The sequence below is a fragment of the Phodopus roborovskii genome, unplaced genomic scaffold, assembly GCF_943737965.1.
Source record: "Phodopus roborovskii unplaced genomic scaffold, PHOROB, whole genome shotgun sequence".
NCBI lineage: Eukaryota > Metazoa > Chordata > Mammalia > Rodentia > Cricetidae > Phodopus > Phodopus roborovskii.
In genome coordinates, this window is record NW_026126407.1 from 4,571,680 (window position 1) to 4,589,773 (window position 18,094).

Consider the following 18,094-nt stretch of genomic DNA (forward strand, 5'->3'; position numbering starts at 1 on the left):
AGACAGTTTCTCTGTCTATAGAATCTATAGACTAGACTGGCCTGAAACTCCCCTGTCTCTACTTCCCTGATGATGGGATTATGGGCATGCCCCACCACCACACATCTATTTTTTTTTTTTTAAATTCTCATCTTATAGTTTTCTGCATATACCAGTTCAGCTTTCTTATCTTTCATTGAAGTTTTAGTCAATATCAATCTGACTTCTCTTTTAACTGCTCATGGAAATTGATAGTGTAACCTATGGCTACAATGTTGCCAAATTCAGTGGATACCCTTTGCATTTCAGTAATCTCTGGAATAGTCAATACAGTTACTCCTTGAAGCTTTGACCCTCTTGTTTCAGCTTCCTAGATGCTTCAGCCTTCTTTACTAGACACTTTGCTTCTAATATCTAAATATTGGTTTCTCTTGGGGTTTAATCTTGAGTCCTTTACATGTTCAGATTCCCTCTCTATTCTCCTTATTATAGACCACCATCAATCATCTTTTGCCTGGGGTATGAGATAGTTCCCCAGTGTCCTGCTTCCACTCAAATGCCCCTAAAATCTTTGAAGCCTTTAACTTAACTTATAAAGATCCTATGCCTTCACTTGAAGCCCTCCCTCTTCTTCTCTCTGGTCAAACTGACCTCTATGGCTGTCACAATTTGTGCTACACAGAAGGCTCTTCTCCAGCATCTCCTCCAACTACCAGGCATGTAAGCAGTCAATTCCTACCTTTACTCCTCACTCTTTGGGTATTTTTGAATTTCATTCATTTTTTTCAGAGAGGGTCTTGCTACTGCTACTACCTCCCAATTACCTATATTTCTTAATTAAGTCTTAAATTTAAAATAAGATCTTAAAGACCATAGTTGGTTAGAGAATGAGAATGTGTGTGTTAATTGTTGTGTAGGTGTGAGCATGCTTGTATGTAGAGGCCTAAGGATAGCTTTGTTCTTTTCTCCCAACTTACATGAGTTTTGGTATCTAATTCAGGTCATGGGCTTGCATGGCAAGTATTTTTGCCTGCTGAACCATCTAACCAGACCCTATCTTATATTTTATGCATCTCAATTTCTTATAATTAGGTTTTTTTCATAAGCAGTTCTGAAACCAAGATTTTTTTCAAATGTAGGTTGATTCTGGAACTTTTTTTTTTTTTTTTTTTTTTTTGTATTCTAAATGGATATTCACTCATCAATACCTTTGAAATGAGCCCTAACTTTAATTCACAATAACAATGCAAAATATTTTGTTTTTTAAATACTGCAACAGACTTGTAGAGCTATCCCCCTGACAACTAGGCCTTTTAAACTTGTTTTTACTCCTATTACCTTTATCAAGGACCCCCTCCCCCTTTATTTATTTATTAGGTTTTTCAAGACAGGGTTTCTCTGTAACTTTGAAGCCTGTCCTGGAACTCACAGAGATCTGCTTGCCTCTGCCTTCTGAGTGCTAGGATTAAAAGTGTGTGTGCCACCACAGACCAGCATTCCCCGGCCCTCTTAATTTTTGTAGAACAGATTTATTAAGGAGGAGTAGGCACTCCAGAGTAAGAAGGACTATGTTCTTAACATCCTTACTCCAAGTCCCCATTTCTGAAGTAGTCCATGACTTCTGTCACCATATTGTTCTCATCACTAATTACAGGATTTTGTTTCATTTTTTTTCTGTTTTCGGAGATTTAACCCAGAGGCTTGTGCATGATATACAAATGTTCTGTGCACCACTAAGACATGCCCCACCCTCATTCACATTTTGCCATATCGTAATTTATGAAAATTATGAACCTTATCAGGGAGGAAGTATATTTTATTCAGTTTTACCTACCAAGATCCAGAACAGAGCTTGACTCTAAAACAAACAAAACCTAAATGTTAGTTGAAGCTTCAGAACAGAAGGAGTTAACAGGCCTGATCTCTTCAGCCTGGTCTCTTAATTACCTCCTACAAGTTCTTGTTAGGAGGGACTGCAGAAGGCCTCCCCTGTGGCCATCTGATCCCAGTTCTGATCCTCTTCCAGAGAATGTCATGGTAACCACCACCCTCTCCCTTTAAGCCACATCTTACACTGCAGCTGTGCCTCTGTCTGGAGAAACCTCCCTCTACATTCTATTCCTTCTCTTCAAGGCCTATTCCAGATGCAAATTTAACTATAGTCTTGAGTGTGGGGGAAATTTGTAGAATGTGAGTACTAAATACAAAAATCAAAACTACAATCAGCCCATCCTATAATTCATCTATTAATAATTTACATGTGACATGTTTGGTATTTTTTTTTTTTTTTTTTTTTTTTTATTCTGGAGTCACTGCTACTTGGCATCCTCAGCCCACAGTGCTGATGCCGCGCTCTTCAAGTCTAGCTGTGGAAAGTCATGATTGCTTCTGGCACACCTCTTTTAACTGGAAGGCTTAGCACTGAGCTAGATTAGAACATTCCACAGTGACAGCAGAGTGTGCTTTATCACCAACCTGGGTTGGGAGCTGGGAGGGAAGGGATACAGCTGGCTTCCCAAGCTGATTATAACCGGAACACCAGCTGCCTCCCTGGACCAAAAGGAAAAAAAAAAAAAAAAAAAAAAAAAACAACCTGTTTTCTCAGGTCTATTTCTCTCTGTTAAATAGACCAGGGGTATCTAATCTGTAAGAGCTAGTTAACTTTTAGATGTTGATGTCTTAAAAGACTGAATTCGTGGTATGATGACCTAATTAAAGCAAACTGTGTGGAGACTGTTGTATCCAAATCTATTTTTGATGTCTCAGTTCAAGCCTTAGGAGGAGCAGTGTTAAAATTAAAATTAGCAGGCCTGGTGGCTCATTCTTTTAATCACAGCATTCAAGAAGCTGAGATAGGAAGATTGCTGAATCCTAAAGAGTTAAGTTTCAGGTCACACAGCCTAGAGTAAGACCCTGCCTAAAAACATTTAAGAGTGGGGTTCTAACTCTCTCTTGCCTCTGTCCATGTTTTTCTTTTTGTTGATGTGGTCTCCCTGTATAGCCCTGGTGTGGAACTCTGTATATAAACCAGGCTGCCCTCCAACTCACAGAGATCCCCCTGCCTCTACCTTCCAAGTACTCGGTTTAAAGGCATGAGCCACCACATTTAGCTAGAGCTCCAAATTTAATTGGCATATTTCTAAAACAATATACTTACATGCATATAGTGTTCTACTGGCATGTATGCCAAAAGAGGGCTCCAGATCTCAGTTATAGATAGCTGTGAGCCACCATGTGGTTGCTGGGAATTGAACTCAGGACCTCTGGAAGAGCAGCCAGGGTTCTTAACCTCTGAGCCATCTTTCAAGCCCCAAATTGGCAGAATTTTTAAGACACTCACTTGGTATTGCTGAAGCTAAATGACCGTAAGATACAGATCTCAGCAAAGGGGAGAGGGACGTCTGCCTAATCCAGAGACTTCCTATGTCACAACTCTGCAGAACCTTTCAGTAGTTATCAAACTATTCAGGTCCAATTTATAATCTTAAAAATTAGCCAGGCAGTAGTGGCACATGTCTTTAATCCCGGGATTCAGGAGGCAGTGGCAGGCAGATATCTGCATTCGGGCCAGCCTAGTCTATAGAGTTCCTGGACAGCCAGGACCACACAGAGAAACCCTGTCTCCAAGAACCAAAAAAAAAAAAAAGCTTAGTGGTTAAGAGGACTTGCTCTTGCAGAGGACCCTTAGTCAGCATCCACATGGTGGCTCACAAACATCCCTGACTCCAGTTCCAGGACATCTGATGCCCTCTTGTGACCTCATTTTGTTATGTGTATGGAGTGTGTAAGTGTATTATGCAAGTGCACAAATGTGTATGTAGAAGCCATTGGGATAACTCTCAAGTACCTTTCCTCTGGAGTTATCCACTTGTCTTTTGGGTCAGTCTCAATAGGCTGCATTACCAAGTAGGCCAGAAATAGTGAGTCCCACAGATCAACCTGTCTCTACTTTCCTCCTCCTCCCCATGCTAGAAATTACCTATCAGTGTCACCATGCCCAGCTTTTTCTCATGGTTCCTAGGGATCAACTCAAGTGCTCAGGCTCACATAGAAAACACTTTACCAACTAAACTAGATCCCAAGCCTTGCATTTCTGATCCTCCTGCTGCTACCTCTTAAAAGCTGGAATTACAAGCTTCTGCTGTCAAAACTGGTTTTGCAGTGCTGGAGATTGAACCTAGGGCTTCATGTGTGCCAAGCAAGTAATCTACCTACTGAACCACATCCTCTGCCTCTTTGTGTTATTTTAATGTCCTACTCAAGACTCAGGCTTTTTTTTGGAGTTCTCCTGACAGGCTTTAGATATGTTGAAAAGCAGGGACATAGAAGATGAAGTTATTAGTTGGTATAGAATTATAGAATGCTAAATAAAATGACACCCAGGACTCAAATTGAAACCCACTTGACAGGGCTGAAGAGACAGCTCTGTGAATAAAAGCATTTGTTGTGCTCTTGTAGAGTGCAGGTTTTCACCTACCTAAGGGTAAACAACTGAGTAATTCCAGATTGAGGATCTGATGCCCTGTTTTGGCCTCCTTGGGCATTGCATGTATATGGTACAGACATGCACCCAAGAAAAACACTAATACACACAAAATTTTTAAAAATTTTTTTAATTTATTTACATTTTATGTGCATTAGTGGTTTGCTTGCATGTATGTCTGTGTGAGGGTGCCAGATCTCTACAATAGAAGTTGTGAGTTGCAATGTGGTTGCTGGGAATTAAACCTGGGTCATCGGAAGAGAAGTCAGTGCTCTTAACCAATGAGCCATCTCTCTAGCCCCACAAACAAAATATTTTTTAAAAAAGAAACTCCATCAACATTTATTTGAAGCTATGTTCCTAGCTTGCTGTGATGGTACACTCCTGTAATTTCAGTACTTGAGAGGTAGAGGCAGGAGGATCTAGAGTTCAAGTCCATCCTTGGTTACATGGCCAAGTTTAGGCCACTCTGGGCCATATTGAGACAGTCTAAAACAAAAAGAAACAATAGATTTTTGAGACAGTTTCTTTGTGTAGCATTGGGTGCCCTGGAACTTGCTTTGTAGACTAGGCTGGCCTTGAACTCAGAGATCCTACCTCTGCCTCTTGAGTGCTGGGATTAAAGCCGTGCACCACCACTGCCTGGTGATTCTTTATTATTTTATGTTATTATTATTATGGGGTAGGGGGACAGGACAGAGGACAATTTTTGTGGTGTCTTTTTCCATGGATTCCAGGGATAAACTAAGGTCACCAGGGTTTGCACAGCAAGCACTTTTGTACCCATTGAGCTATCTCACTTTCATCATCACCTTTATAAATATTATTATGCTTATGGCTTGTGTGTGAAAGGCCATGCTCCACAGTGTACATGTAGAGATCAGAGACAACTTTCAGGAATCTATTCTCCCCTTCAACCATGGTTCCAGAAATGAAACTCAGTTCAGCAGGCGTAGAGAAGACTGGGGTTTTTTTTTTTTTTTTTTTTTTTTTTTTTTTTTTTTTTTGTTTTGTTTTGATTTTTTTTTTTTGTGTGTGTGTGTGTGTGTGTGTGTGTGTGTGTGTGTTTTCTGCAAGGGAATGGTTAGCTTTAAATGCCAACTTGGTCATCTGAGAGGAATGAGCATCATTTAGGGAATTGCCTAGAACAGATTGGCCTGTGGATATCTCTGTGAAGTTGTCCTGATTGTGTGGTCCTGAACCATGTAAAAAAGCTAGCTGAGTGTAAGAAAGCCAAGTAGAAAGTACCATTCTTCGTGGCTCCTACTGTGTCTTACCTATGAGATGAGTACCTTGGTCAAAGGTAATGGTATGTGGAATAGCCAGCAAGCCTGCCTTCAAGTTTCTGCCTTTACTTCCCTCATTGCTGGACTGTGACCTGGAATTTTAAGGTAATTAAACTCTTTCCTACTCTAGATTGCTTTTGGTCAGTATTTTATCACAGCAACAAAAATGATATGAAAGGAGAAGATAAATTATATAAATGGGTTGATTTATCATGGTTCTGATGTTTCTGAAGAGACTTCTCTTCAGCCAAATTCTTCAAACCAGCAGTCATACAAGTAGGCATAAGTTCATTTGAGACATGGTTTCTCTGTGTAGCTTTGGAGCCTATCCTAGAACTCACTCTGTAGACCAGGCTGCCCTTGAACTCACAGAGATCCTCCTGCCTCTGCCGCCCGAGTGCTGGGACTAAAGGTATGTGCCACCAACACCCGGCTGGGATTTTTCTTTTTTAAAAAATAGTTTTATTTTTTTTTTATTTTATATGTATGGATGTTTTGCTTGCATGCATGTCTGTTCACCATATATATGGCTGGTGCCCAAGGAATCCAGAAGAGGATATTGGAACCTCTGGAACTAAGAGTCACAGATGGTTGTGAGCAACCATGTGTGTCCTGGGAATTGAACCTGAGTCCTCAGGAAGAACATCCAGTGCTTTTAACCATTGAGGCATCCTTCTAGTCTCCCCCATCTCCTTTTTGGGGGACAAGATCTTACTGTGTATCCCTGGCTTACCTAGAACTCATTTAGACTAGACGGGCCTTAGATTCCCAGAGATCCACTTCTTTCCTCTGTGTCCTGGGATTAAGGCCCTGGGCTACCAGGCATGGCAGGTATTTTTCTTTTGACTCTGCTATACAAGTACCTTGTATAAAGTCTTGGAAATTATTGTTTCTTAAACTTCTTTTGAACAAGTCATATAATCTCACTCTACCATCAAAGCCTCACCTATGTAATAATCCCTATGTTGGTTGCTTTCTCCATCTGCCTGATTCTACCTGGAAATTGTGAAGTAAAACACCTGGGTTAAGAGAAAGAATACAGATATGGTGGTTAGTTCCTGAAATCCCAGCACTGGTCAGGCAAAAATAGGAGGATTGCTGTGAATTGCAGGGAAACCTGGGCTACTGAGTGGAACCCTTTCTCAATTAAAACAATGAGAAAGACAAAAATTATTCTGATTTAAGTCTCGTATAATTGCCATTTCTTAAAATACAAAAGGAGCAATCCTAGGAAGAATGGGAAATTTGGAACCGTCTGATTGTTTTCTGGTTTTGGAAATCAAACTCGGGCCTTTTGCATGTTGGGTGAGCCCTTACTACGGAGTCACACTCCCAAGCTGAGCCTCCTGATTTTTACTGAGCAGAAATGATGGAGTGGGCGTGGCCAGATCAATAACTACAAGGATTTTGTGGAGAGGTTTAAGAGCACGTTTAAAATTATGTCTTTTGATTGTTTGTTATGATACAGGGCCTTACTTTGTATCTCTGGGTTTCCAGGAATTCACTCTGTAGATCAGGCTGGCCTTAAACTCACAAAAATCTGCCTGCCTCTGTTTCCCGAGTGCTGAGATTAAAGGTGGGCAACTCTATATCTGACTCATATGTCTTATTTTTGTTCCCCCACCCACACACACACACACTTTCTTTCCCTTCTGTTCTCTTCAAGGAGGCTCTGAGAAGCTGCAGTTATGTCTGATTTTGTGGAAAGTGAAGCCGAAGAATCAGAGGAAGAATACAATGATGAAGGCGAGGTGGTACCTAGAGTCACCAAGAAGTTTGTGGAAGAGGAGGATGATGGTGAGGAGGCCCCAGCCTCAAGCTTCTCCCCACTATTCCTAAGCTTTGGATAGTTGGATTCTTGCTGATGAAAGGCTCAGGCTGAGCACAGACGTTCTCACACATGAGGTACCAGCTTGAGAACATTCAGTCATTCTTAGAAATGCATAGTGCATCACTCTGCTGTATTCCAGGCACAGTATTTAAAAAACTAGCAAGGCAAAATAAGAAGCAGATATTGTTTATATTGTTTATGCTAGTTAGAGTTTACATTAGTGTGTGAGACAGTAAACTGATGAATAAATCTCTGTAATGCTTCCCACTTTTAGACCTATGTATGGATATGATGACCCTAACATTTAGGGTCATCAAGAGAGTAGAACTGTGAAATAACTTTAAAGTGGGGTGGAAAGTATGTCTTTCAGCAAAAGAATAAAAGAAGGAATATAGCTGCTGAGTTTGTACTTTGAGGAAACTAGGGTACAGGTACCTATAATCTTCTAGTGAGTTGAGGAGGCAAGCTAATTGGGAAGATCATCTTTCCTAAAGACAGATGGTAAATGTGGGAAAGAAACCTTACTTTGCAGGTGCTACTGTTCCAAGTTCTGCATTGTGCCATTACATGGGGCAGAGAATTAACATGCCACCCTCAGTTACTGGGTTCAGGGCAGATGAATAGTTGAAGTTAAGTGGGTAGTCTAACCCCACACCCCACTATTCCCAATCTCCATGACTCAGAAACACATATTTTCAGATGAGGAGGAGGAAGAGGAGAATCTAGATGATCAAGATGAACGAGGCAACCTGAAAGGCTTTATCAATGATGACGATGACGAAGAAGAAGGGGAGGAAGATGAGGGCAGCGACTCTGGTGATTCAGAAGATGATGTTGGCCACAAGAAGAGAAAACGCAGTGAGTAGCATGTCCCCGTGTCAGCTGAGGCTGGGTGGAAGTTGTAATGGAGGGAGAAGAGCATCCTTCTCACCATGGGTACACTTTGTTCTCTTTAGCATCTTTTGATGACCGCCTGGAAGATGATGATTTTGACCTCATTGAGGAGAATTTGGGTGTTAAAGTCAAACGAGGAGTAAGTACTTTCTTTATCCTTTTTCCTGAATAGTTTGGAGTCATCAGAGAAGAGAAGGATGCCCAGCAGCATAATGCTGTGGGGGCCAGATCTGGAGTCTATTAGAAAACAGTTTTTCAGTTTGTAGGATGAGGCTCAATGTGTTCTTTCCCATCTCAGTTGATAAATGTAATTGTGATGAGAAGAAAGATGTGAGCCTGGATAACAGACATCCTTATATTGGACACCCACACACCCCATTCTAACAAAGCATATGTTTCTTTACACTAGCAAAAATACCGACGTGTCAAAAAAATGTCTGATGATGAAGATGATGATGAAGAGGAATATGGAAAAGAGGAACATGAAAAGGAGGCTATTGCGGGGGAAATCTTCCAGGATGAAGAAGGGGAAGAAGGACAGGAGGCTGTAGAGGCCCCCATGGCTCCTCCAGAGGAAGAGGAGGAAGATGATGAAGAGTCAGGTACATGACAGATTCTGGACAGGGACATTAAGATTTCCTGGTCCTTAATAGGGAAGTCCTTTTAAGCGCCTCCCTCATTTTCTCCATGGTAGGAACCAGGCTTATCCATTGACCAAGCACTTAACTCATTCCTTCTCCTCCTAGATATTGATGATTTCATTGTGGATGATGATGGACAGCCTCTAAAGAAGCCCAAGTGGCGAAAAAAGCTTCCTGGATATACAGATGCGTAAGTGGGCCTATTCCCATGTGACATTAAATGGGCATGTGATCAGGAAGACTAGAGGCTTCTACCAAAATTAAGATGTCCCTAACTCATCTTATTTTTGTTTGGTGTCTGTCAAACCACCTCTACTAGGCAGTGCTTTCCAGCTCCTCCTACAGTCACTGAGTGCTCTCAAGTATGTGAGTCCTCAAAAGATTAGGATAAGGCCAGTCGTGGTAGCGCATGCCTTTAAACCCAGTACTGAGGCAGAGGCAGGTGGATCTCTGAGTTTGAGGCCAGCCTGATCTACAAAGCTACACAGAGAAACTCTGTCTTGAAAAATCAAAAACAAACAAAAAACCCATCTCAAAAAAGAAAAAATATGATTAGGATAGAGTTGCACATGGACGTGAGTCCAGCATCCCTCTTCTGCCTGGTGTATTCATCTATAGAATACCTTCCAACCAGTATAAAAGCATAATATTTTGAAAGGTTTTATTCTAAGGGAATGCTATAACATCTTGGCAAAGCAGAATAAGGACCCATCTAACTATGATGTGTGGCTCCTATCTCTAGGAAGTGCCAAAGATAGGCTTTTTATCCTCTGATAATAGTTTGCCTTGACATTTCCAGGCACCTACCTATTTATTCCACATTAAATGTGATTTCCCAACTGGGTTGTTTTTTTTTTTTTTTTTTTTTTTTTTTTTTTTTGCTCCTTTAGTCCTGAGGCCTGTAAAAGATCTGGGCAGAGGCTGCACATTTCTCCTACCTCTCAATCCTGAGCCACTGCCTCTTATTCTCTCACACAGAGCCCTGCAGGAAGCTCAGGAGATCTTTGGTGTGGACTTTGACTATGACGAATTTGAGAAATACAATGAATACGATGAAGAACTGGAGGAAGACTATGAGTATGAGGATGAAGAGGCTGAAGGTGAAATCCGAGTGCGCCCCAAGAAAACCACCAAGAAGCGTGTGAGCCGAAGGAGCATCTTTGAGATGTATGAGCCAAGTGAACTGGAGAGCAGCCACCTCACAGACCAGGACAATGAAATCCGAGCCACTGACTTGCCTGAGAGGTTCCAGGTAGGACACTGCAATGAGTAATATCCATCATGGTCTTTGAAACCCATCCAGCTCAGGTCCAGAGAGTCTGTTATCTATTCTGGCAGTATTGGAAATTAATCTTAGGGCCTCCTATATGGTAGGTAAAAGTGCTGCTGTTATGCTGGTAACTGGTGTCCTTAGTCTTCTCTTATGTTTTGAAACAGACTTATCACTAACTTAGGCTGGCCTTTAACTGATTCTAGCTCAAGCAGGTCTTAAACCTCAGCCTCCTGAGTAGCATTCTTTTTTTGGGTGGGGGAGTTGGTTTTGTTATTTTTATTGTTTTGTTTGTTTTTGAGACAGGCTTTCAGATAGCCCAGAGTGGCTTAAACTCAGTAGCCAAGGATGACCTTAAATTAAATTTCTGATCCTCTTTCCTTAATTTTGGCAGTTTCTCTGTGTAGCATTGACTATCCTGTAACTCTATAGACCAGGCTGGCCTTGAATTCACAGAGATCAGCCTGCCTCTCCCTCCCAAGTGCTGGGATTAAAAGTGTGCATTACCACTGCCCAACATGAAATGGTATTCTTAACAGATCTGGAAAATGCTCATTTCATGTCAGGTGACCTTAGAATGTGCCTATGGATCACATGCTTCTGTTCAGAAGTGGTATGTTTTCCCTAAGCAGGATACAGAATAAATATGTCTCACCCTCTTAATCCACTCCAGCTCCGCTCCATCCCTGTCAAGGCAGCTGAAGATGATGAGCTAGAAGAAGAAGCTGACTGGATCTACAGAAATGCCTTTGCCACACCAACCATTTCCCTTCAGGTACTCATAAGTCTTTACTTCAGAGGCTAGAAAGCTGGCGGAGTGGATAGAAGCACTTGCCCTTAGAGAGAACCTGTATTTGGTTGCCAGCACCCACATAGTAGCTTACAGCTGACTGTACCTGGAGTTCTATGGGTCCTGTTCCCTCTTCTGAACTCTGTGGGCACCAGGCATTTACATGGTACACATATACATACAGGCAAAGCATTCATACTCATAAAATAAATGTTAAAAGTTGTGACGTGAAAATGAAACAGAGGCCAGTTGATGAAAATGAGAGTGTATTCCTTCCCTGTGTAATGTTTCTGTATGCCTGGGAAAGTATGTGTATACATATATATGAGAAAGTTTAACCCACCCTGGTGTGGTGGCCCATGCCTTTAATCTCAACACTTGGGAGGCAGAGGCAGGCCGATCTCTGAGTTCAAGACCAGCCTGGTCTACAAAGTTCAAGTTCAGGACAGCCAAGGCTACACACTAAAACCCTGTCTCAAAAGACCAAAATAAAGAAAGAGATAGAAAAGAAAAATTCTTTTAGATTTTCTCAGAAAAGGCTCTCATGTTTTGAAATCTTGTGTGGTAAGAGAGAGGGTAAATTGACTGGCTGCTTTTGTTTTGTTTCTGCCTCTTAATATAGGAAAGCTGTGATTACCTAGACCGTGGACAGCCAACCAGTAGCTTCAGTCGTAAAGGGCCCAGCACAATTCAGAAGATCAAAGAGGCCCTGGGCTTCATGCGGAATCAGCATTTTGAGGTAGCTCCTTGAGCTCTAGTAGCCCAATGGTTAGAAAGTCTTAAGAACGTAGAGGATGGGCTAGAGAGATGGCTCAGAGGTTAAGAGTATTGACTGCTCTTCCACAGGCCCTAAGTTTAATTCCCAGAAACCACATGGTGGCTCACAATGAGATCTGATGCCCTCTTCTGGCCTGCAAGAAAACATGCAGACAGAATACTTAACTATACATAATAAATATTTTTTTAAAAAATTAAAGGATGAGGCAAAAAGTAGCTACAATCAAGTGGTAAACCCCCTTCCTTATCCTTAGGAATCTCTTAACTCAAAAATGTTCTGACTAACAAGAGGCACTAATGACCATGGGGACAAGATTTCCTGTCCTCAGTATTACCTAATTTACTAAGAAAATACTTTTCCTGAATAGCCAGTTGGAGAGGCCATTCTTGTACTTATGATTTTGTGGAGCTATTAGACAAGGAAATCGTTACCCTCTAGCAGAGGAGATAATTGCAGGTCTTCTGCTTGACAGAGTATCCTTGCTACCATAGGTGCCTTTTATTGCCTTCTACCGAAAGGAGTATGTGGAACCTGAATTGCACATCAATGACCTGTGGAGAGTGTGGCAGTGGGATGAAAAGGTAACATGGTAAAAAGGCCCACAAGGGGCTGAGAACCATTATCAGGGTGCTGCAACTCTAACTTCCAGGACTGCCATCTTACACCATGGGGGCTTCTGCTAAAGAGAACAGCGGACTTAGGTGTCCAGGGCTTAACACCAGTCCTCACTCCTGCCTTCTTCTGCCCTAGTGGACTCAGCTGAGAATCCGCAAAGAGAACCTAACACGGCTATTTGAGAAGATGCAGGCTTATCAATATGAGCAAATCTCTGCTGATCCTGACAAACCTCTTGCTGATGGAATCCGGGCTTTGGATACTACTGATATGGAGAGGTAGGACACGGAGGGTTTATTCTGTTACAGCAGCTGACTGAAGGCGGGTCCTCGGGAGCACTGTTAATTTGCAGAATTTGCAGCATGGGGCCCCAGCCCTTAGAACCCAAATTGTCAGTACATCAAAAATGAAATTTATTTCCTTTTTTTTTTTTTTTTTTTTCTAAGACAGGGTCTCTGTGTAGCTCTGTCTGTCCTAGAATTCACTATATGTAGACCAAGTTGGCCTTCAAACTCAAATAGATACATCTGTTTCTGCCTCCCAAATTGGGACTAAATGTGTATGCCACTATACCCAACTAAAAGTGAGTTTTGTGGCTGAGCTGTGTTGGAAGGTAGAGCTGGGAAGATTGTGCGTTCAAAGTTAGCTTGAACTATATAGAACTCCATGGAGAGCAGAGGAATGGTCTTGACAGATTCGATTCATATTACTATATACTATTACTATATTACTATATAAAAAACAAACTGACTTATTTATCAAAAATTGTTAAAAAGGATCAGGAATTCAAGGCTGTGGGTGGTTGTGGCACATGCCTTTAATCCCAGCATCCCAGCACTTGGGAGGCAGAGGCAGGCAGATCTCTGAGTTCAAGGCCACCCTGATGTACAGAATGAGTTCCAGGACAGCCAGAACTGTTTCACAGAAAGATACAAAAAAACAAACTTTAAAAAAGGAAAAAAAAAAGAGCTAAACAAGAGAGGTGTCAGGCAATCCAATGGTAAGTGCTTTAACCTCTGAGCCATCTCACCAGCCCTTGCATCTGGTATTCAGATTTGGTAATACATGCATTTATTCCATGTTGACAATGCTACATAAGAGACAGTTTATACTTTTAAAGTTATTTGGTAGCCTGAATAATATGGTATTGGAGGGCAACCGATGGTTTTGGTGGATAATATTTACAAGCTGAGAATAGTTTCAAAGACTTTGAACTTCACTAAATACGTGCTGCCTTGTCTTCTTCTTTCTAAATACTGCTATTCTCTTTTAGACAGAGTCTTACTGTGCAGCCCATACTGACATGAGACTTGTACCTAGTCTCAGTTTCTAGTGCTGAGCTTACAGGTGTGTGGTGCACACCTGGCCTTTGTACTTTAATTTCTAATAATTATCACTAACCATTTCAGTTAGACATGTTTTGTGTATGTATGTATGTATATATTTTTACAGGATATCATACAGTATAGTCTGGCCTCAAAGTCCTAATATTTCTACCTCTCAAGTTCTAAGACGCCACACCCAGCTTACTTGTTTGTTTTTGAAGTAGGATGTTGCTGAATATCCCAGGGTGATCTCAGACTTTTGGGAGACCTCTTGCTTGAATATTACATTCATTCACTGCCCCCCAGTTAACAGAATCTTGCTTCTTTCCCCTATAGGCTCAAAGATGTACAGTCAATGGATGAACTGAAAGACGTTTACAACCATTTCTTACTTTACTATGGTCGTGACATCCCCAAGATGCAGAATGCTGCCAAGGCTAGCCGTAAGAAGCTGAAACGTATAAAGGAGGATGGAGATGAAGAAGGTAAGTGTTGAGAGAAAACTCCAATCTTGATGTCTGGATTGGGTACCCTCTGGGGCTTCTTGACATCTCAGGTCCTTGGAATGGATTAGAAACAAGAGCTGATTGCCCTCAAATTTGTTCCCAGGTGAAGGTGAGGAGGCTGAAGACGAGGAGCAGAGGGGACCAGAGCTCAAGCAAGCCTCCCGCCGAGACATGTACACCATCTGCCAGAGTGCAGGGCTGGGTAAAAACCAACTTTTTTTTGCCATCTAGGCATTTTTGCTTTGAATAAGGAAACATTTCCAGTAATTCCCAGTGGACAGAAACAGGAAAGAATGTATTAGTCACTCATCCAGGGATGAACGGAATAGTCTCCATAAATGCTTGTTCCTCCAACCATCTTTCTATTCCTTCCTCTATGATTATCCAGTGTCTCTTAAATTTCCTATGTAGTTAAAAAGTCTCCCAGGTGATGAAAGTCTGGTTTTATTTGTTGTTCTTTGATGGCCTATCCTACCTGTTCATGGCTTCATTGCCTCTTTAAACTCTGCCAAAAACAGCTGTTATAATCTCTGACAGGTCTGATGGCTAGCTGCTGCCTCACCTTCACTCTTGTTTGCTTTAGATGGCCTGGCCAAAAAGTTTGGCCTCACACCTGAGCAGTTTGGGGAGAACCTCCGTGACAGCTACCAACGGCATGAGACAGAACAGTTTCCTGCAGAGCCCTTGGAGCTTGCCAAAGATTATGTTTGCAGGTGGGCATGCAGCAGGTGGCCAGCAGGAGGGGTGACCTGGAAGCAGAGACACCCTCATCCTGCAGCTCCACTGTTGTCCCCACAGCCAGTTCCCTACACCAGAAGCTGTGCTTGAAGGTGCACGATACATGGTTGCACTACAGATTGCTCGAGAGCCCCTTGTCAGACAGGTGTTGAGGCAAACCTTCCAGGAGAGAGCCAAGCTAAACATAACCCCAACCAAGAAAGGCAGAAAGGTATGTTGGGGAAAGGGCTGTTGTTCTAGGTGTGGCCACACTCCAGACTGTGTCTGCCTGCAACCCAAAAGCAGTCTTTTCTCCCAGGCCCCAGCCCTGCCTACCTGCTAATGATTCCCTCTCAATGTGTTCAGGATGTGGATGAGGCCCACTACGCTTACTCTTTTAAGTACTTAAAGAACAAGCCTGTTAAAGAGCTAAGAGATGACCAGTTCCTCAAGATAGGCCTGGCTGAAGATGAAGGGCTGCTCACCATTGACATCAGCATAGACATGAAGGGAGTAGAAGGGTAAGCTGAATATAACTTAGTCCTGAGCTGAAGGAGGCTGGAGGAGGGAAGGCAACCTTCAGGGACATAAACCACCATTTCTGAGTTAAGTGAGCCTTGTTGTTGGCTCACTCATGGATATGTGAGTTTCATGTTTTCTCTGCCAGAAACCACATAGCTTTGTGTCGTCTTTCCTCAGGTATGGCAATGACCAGACCTATTTCGAAGAGATCAAGCAGTTTTACTACAGGGATGAGTTCAGCCACCAAGTACAGGAATGGAACCGGCAGCGCACTATGGCCATTGAACGAGCTTTACAGCAGTTCCTTTATGTGCAGATGGCCAAAGAACTCAAGAACAAGCTGCTAGCCGAGGCCAGGGAAAGTGTTGTAAAGGTGAGGCCACAGGCTCACTTTCTTGCTCCCCTCTGGGGGGGGGGGGGCACCAAATATTTAACCCCAGGCCTTGCACAAATAGGCAAGTACATTACCACTGAGGCACACACACCCTAGCCCTAAACTATTTTTTCTTTTTCATATTTATTAACTACACATGTGGGTCTGTGCATGAACATGTGGAATAAGAGGATATCTTTTGGAAGTTGATTCTCCCCTTCTACTATATGGGTCCTATGGATTAAACTCAGGTTGTCAGGACTGGCAGCATTTGCCTTTACCTGCTAAACCATGTCTCTGACTCTACTGATTTGTTTTCAGACAGTCTCTGTATGTAGCCCCAGCTGATCTTGTGATCCTCCTGAGTGCTTATGCCACCACACCTTAGCTTCCATTCTCTTTCGTAGAGCTGAGAATGAAGAAACCCCATAGTTGTCTTATAGCTAAAGAAAGAATGGGAACATACAGAGCATAAGGTCAGAAACAGTATAAACAGGGCAGAGGCTTCATGTCCAAGTTTTCTCCAGGTCTCTTCTTGCTTATGTTGCTGCTATTTCCAAAACACAAGAAAGCTTTTGTGTTGTAGGCCTGCCAAGTGGTTAGAAACCTGTGTCCCATGAATACATGCTCTTGCACACTTGAAGCCCTTGGTGACCATAGTGTCTGCTGTGTCTCCACTTAGGCCTGTAGCCGAAAGCTCTACAACTGGTTGAGGGTGGCGCCCTACCGACCAGATCAGCAAGTAGAAGAAGATGATGACTTTATGGATGAGAACCAGGGGAAAGGCATTCGAGTCCTAGGCATTGCTTTCTCCTCTGCTAGGTACCTACCTGTCTTGCACCATCTCTCACCTGTCTCTCACATTTTCTTCTTTCCCGTCTGTGATTCATATTGCTAACTATTGTACTGTTCTTTCTGTGGCTGGCTGGCAGAGATCACCCTGTGTTCTGTGCCTTAGTCAATGGTGAAGGAGAAGTGACTGATTTCCTCCGTCTTCCCCATTTTACCAAACGGCGAACTGCATGGAGAGAAGAAGAGCGGGAGAAGAAGGTAGGTCTCTAGAACAGGTCACAAGTGGATACTGAGAGTGCACTCTGGTTTAGTGAGGTCAAGTGTTGTGGTCTAAGCAAAACAACAAAAACTCACATAAATAAGTCAAGGTCATCACATCTTGAGTATAAGCCAGAAATGTAAAAACTTTAGGAAATAGTACCAGATGTAGGCTAGCTACAAACCCAAAGACCTACCTTCCTCTACATGTGCCACCACTTCTGGAAAGTTTTTTTAAAACAAAAAACATTCAGTAAACAACACTATATAGTACTCTACTGATATTTTAATCCACATCTTAATATTTAATATTATCTTCCTTTGGGAGTGAGTCTCACTTCCGTGGCAGTAGATGGCACTCTTTACGGGGTGTGGTTGGCCTCTGGCGTTCAGCCAGGGTCTGGGCCTTGTGTACTTGTGGCTCTGCTGTGCTGCTTGTGTTCCTAACAGCATCTGGGTCAGACTGTTCCACAAGCTGAGAGCCACTGGGGCATTAATCCAGCCTTTTCCCTGCTTCTGCCCTTCAGCACCTCTCTTTCTAAAGAAAGATGACATTCAATATTTCTGAATTTGTTTATAGTAATAGTATTTCAAAATTTTGTAAAATTCCCATTCTAGAAAATAATAAAGTTTATTAAACAGCTATGTTTTTTAAATCTTAAAATAAGGATCAAAATATCAGTATAGCACTGTCAGACTGTGGTTTATGCAAATAAAAAAGGTTTTTGTTTTTTGAGACAGAGATTCTGTGTGTAACAGCCCTGGCTGTCTTGGAACTCTCTTTGGGACCAGACTGGCCTCAAACTCACATGCCTTCCCAAGTGCTATGATTAAAGACATGCCACCATATCCAACAAAAATAATATTAAAAAAGAAAATCTCAGCTTGCTGAAAGCTTTCCATGCTTGGAGTTATTCAGCTACAATTTTCTTTTAATTCAGGCTCAAGATATTGAAACCCTAAAGAAGTTTCTTGTGAATAAGAAGCCTCATGTGGTTACTGTTGCAGGAGAGAACAGGTAGGAACATGAGACT

The 18,094-nt window shown here is 42.2% G+C and overlaps 1 protein-coding gene across 1 annotated transcript in view; it reads left to right on the plus strand.

The window, feature by feature from the left end:
- The window catches only part of Supt6h (SPT6 homolog, histone chaperone and transcription elongation factor), a 35,250-nt gene that overhangs the window by 2,180 nt on the left and 14,976 nt on the right, over positions 1–18,094 (plus strand). Inside the window, exons 2-20 of the mRNA XM_051179882.1 lie at positions 7,415–7,545; positions 8,279–8,437; positions 8,536–8,612; positions 8,883–9,075; positions 9,220–9,304; positions 10,093–10,366; positions 11,058–11,159; positions 11,797–11,913; positions 12,444–12,533; positions 12,703–12,845; positions 14,229–14,377; positions 14,502–14,600; positions 14,982–15,111; positions 15,197–15,347; positions 15,482–15,636; positions 15,815–16,010; positions 16,693–16,832; positions 16,943–17,060; positions 18,002–18,078. Of these exons, the coding sequence (XP_051035839.1) occupies positions 7,437–7,545; positions 8,279–8,437; positions 8,536–8,612; positions 8,883–9,075; positions 9,220–9,304; positions 10,093–10,366; positions 11,058–11,159; positions 11,797–11,913; positions 12,444–12,533; positions 12,703–12,845; positions 14,229–14,377; positions 14,502–14,600; positions 14,982–15,111; positions 15,197–15,347; positions 15,482–15,636; positions 15,815–16,010; positions 16,693–16,832; positions 16,943–17,060; positions 18,002–18,078 (2,564 nt within the window). The 5' untranslated portion in view covers positions 7,415–7,436. The remainder of the gene's footprint in view (positions 1–7,414; positions 7,546–8,278; positions 8,438–8,535; positions 8,613–8,882; positions 9,076–9,219; positions 9,305–10,092; positions 10,367–11,057; positions 11,160–11,796; positions 11,914–12,443; positions 12,534–12,702; positions 12,846–14,228; positions 14,378–14,501; positions 14,601–14,981; positions 15,112–15,196; positions 15,348–15,481; positions 15,637–15,814; positions 16,011–16,692; positions 16,833–16,942; positions 17,061–18,001; positions 18,079–18,094) is intronic.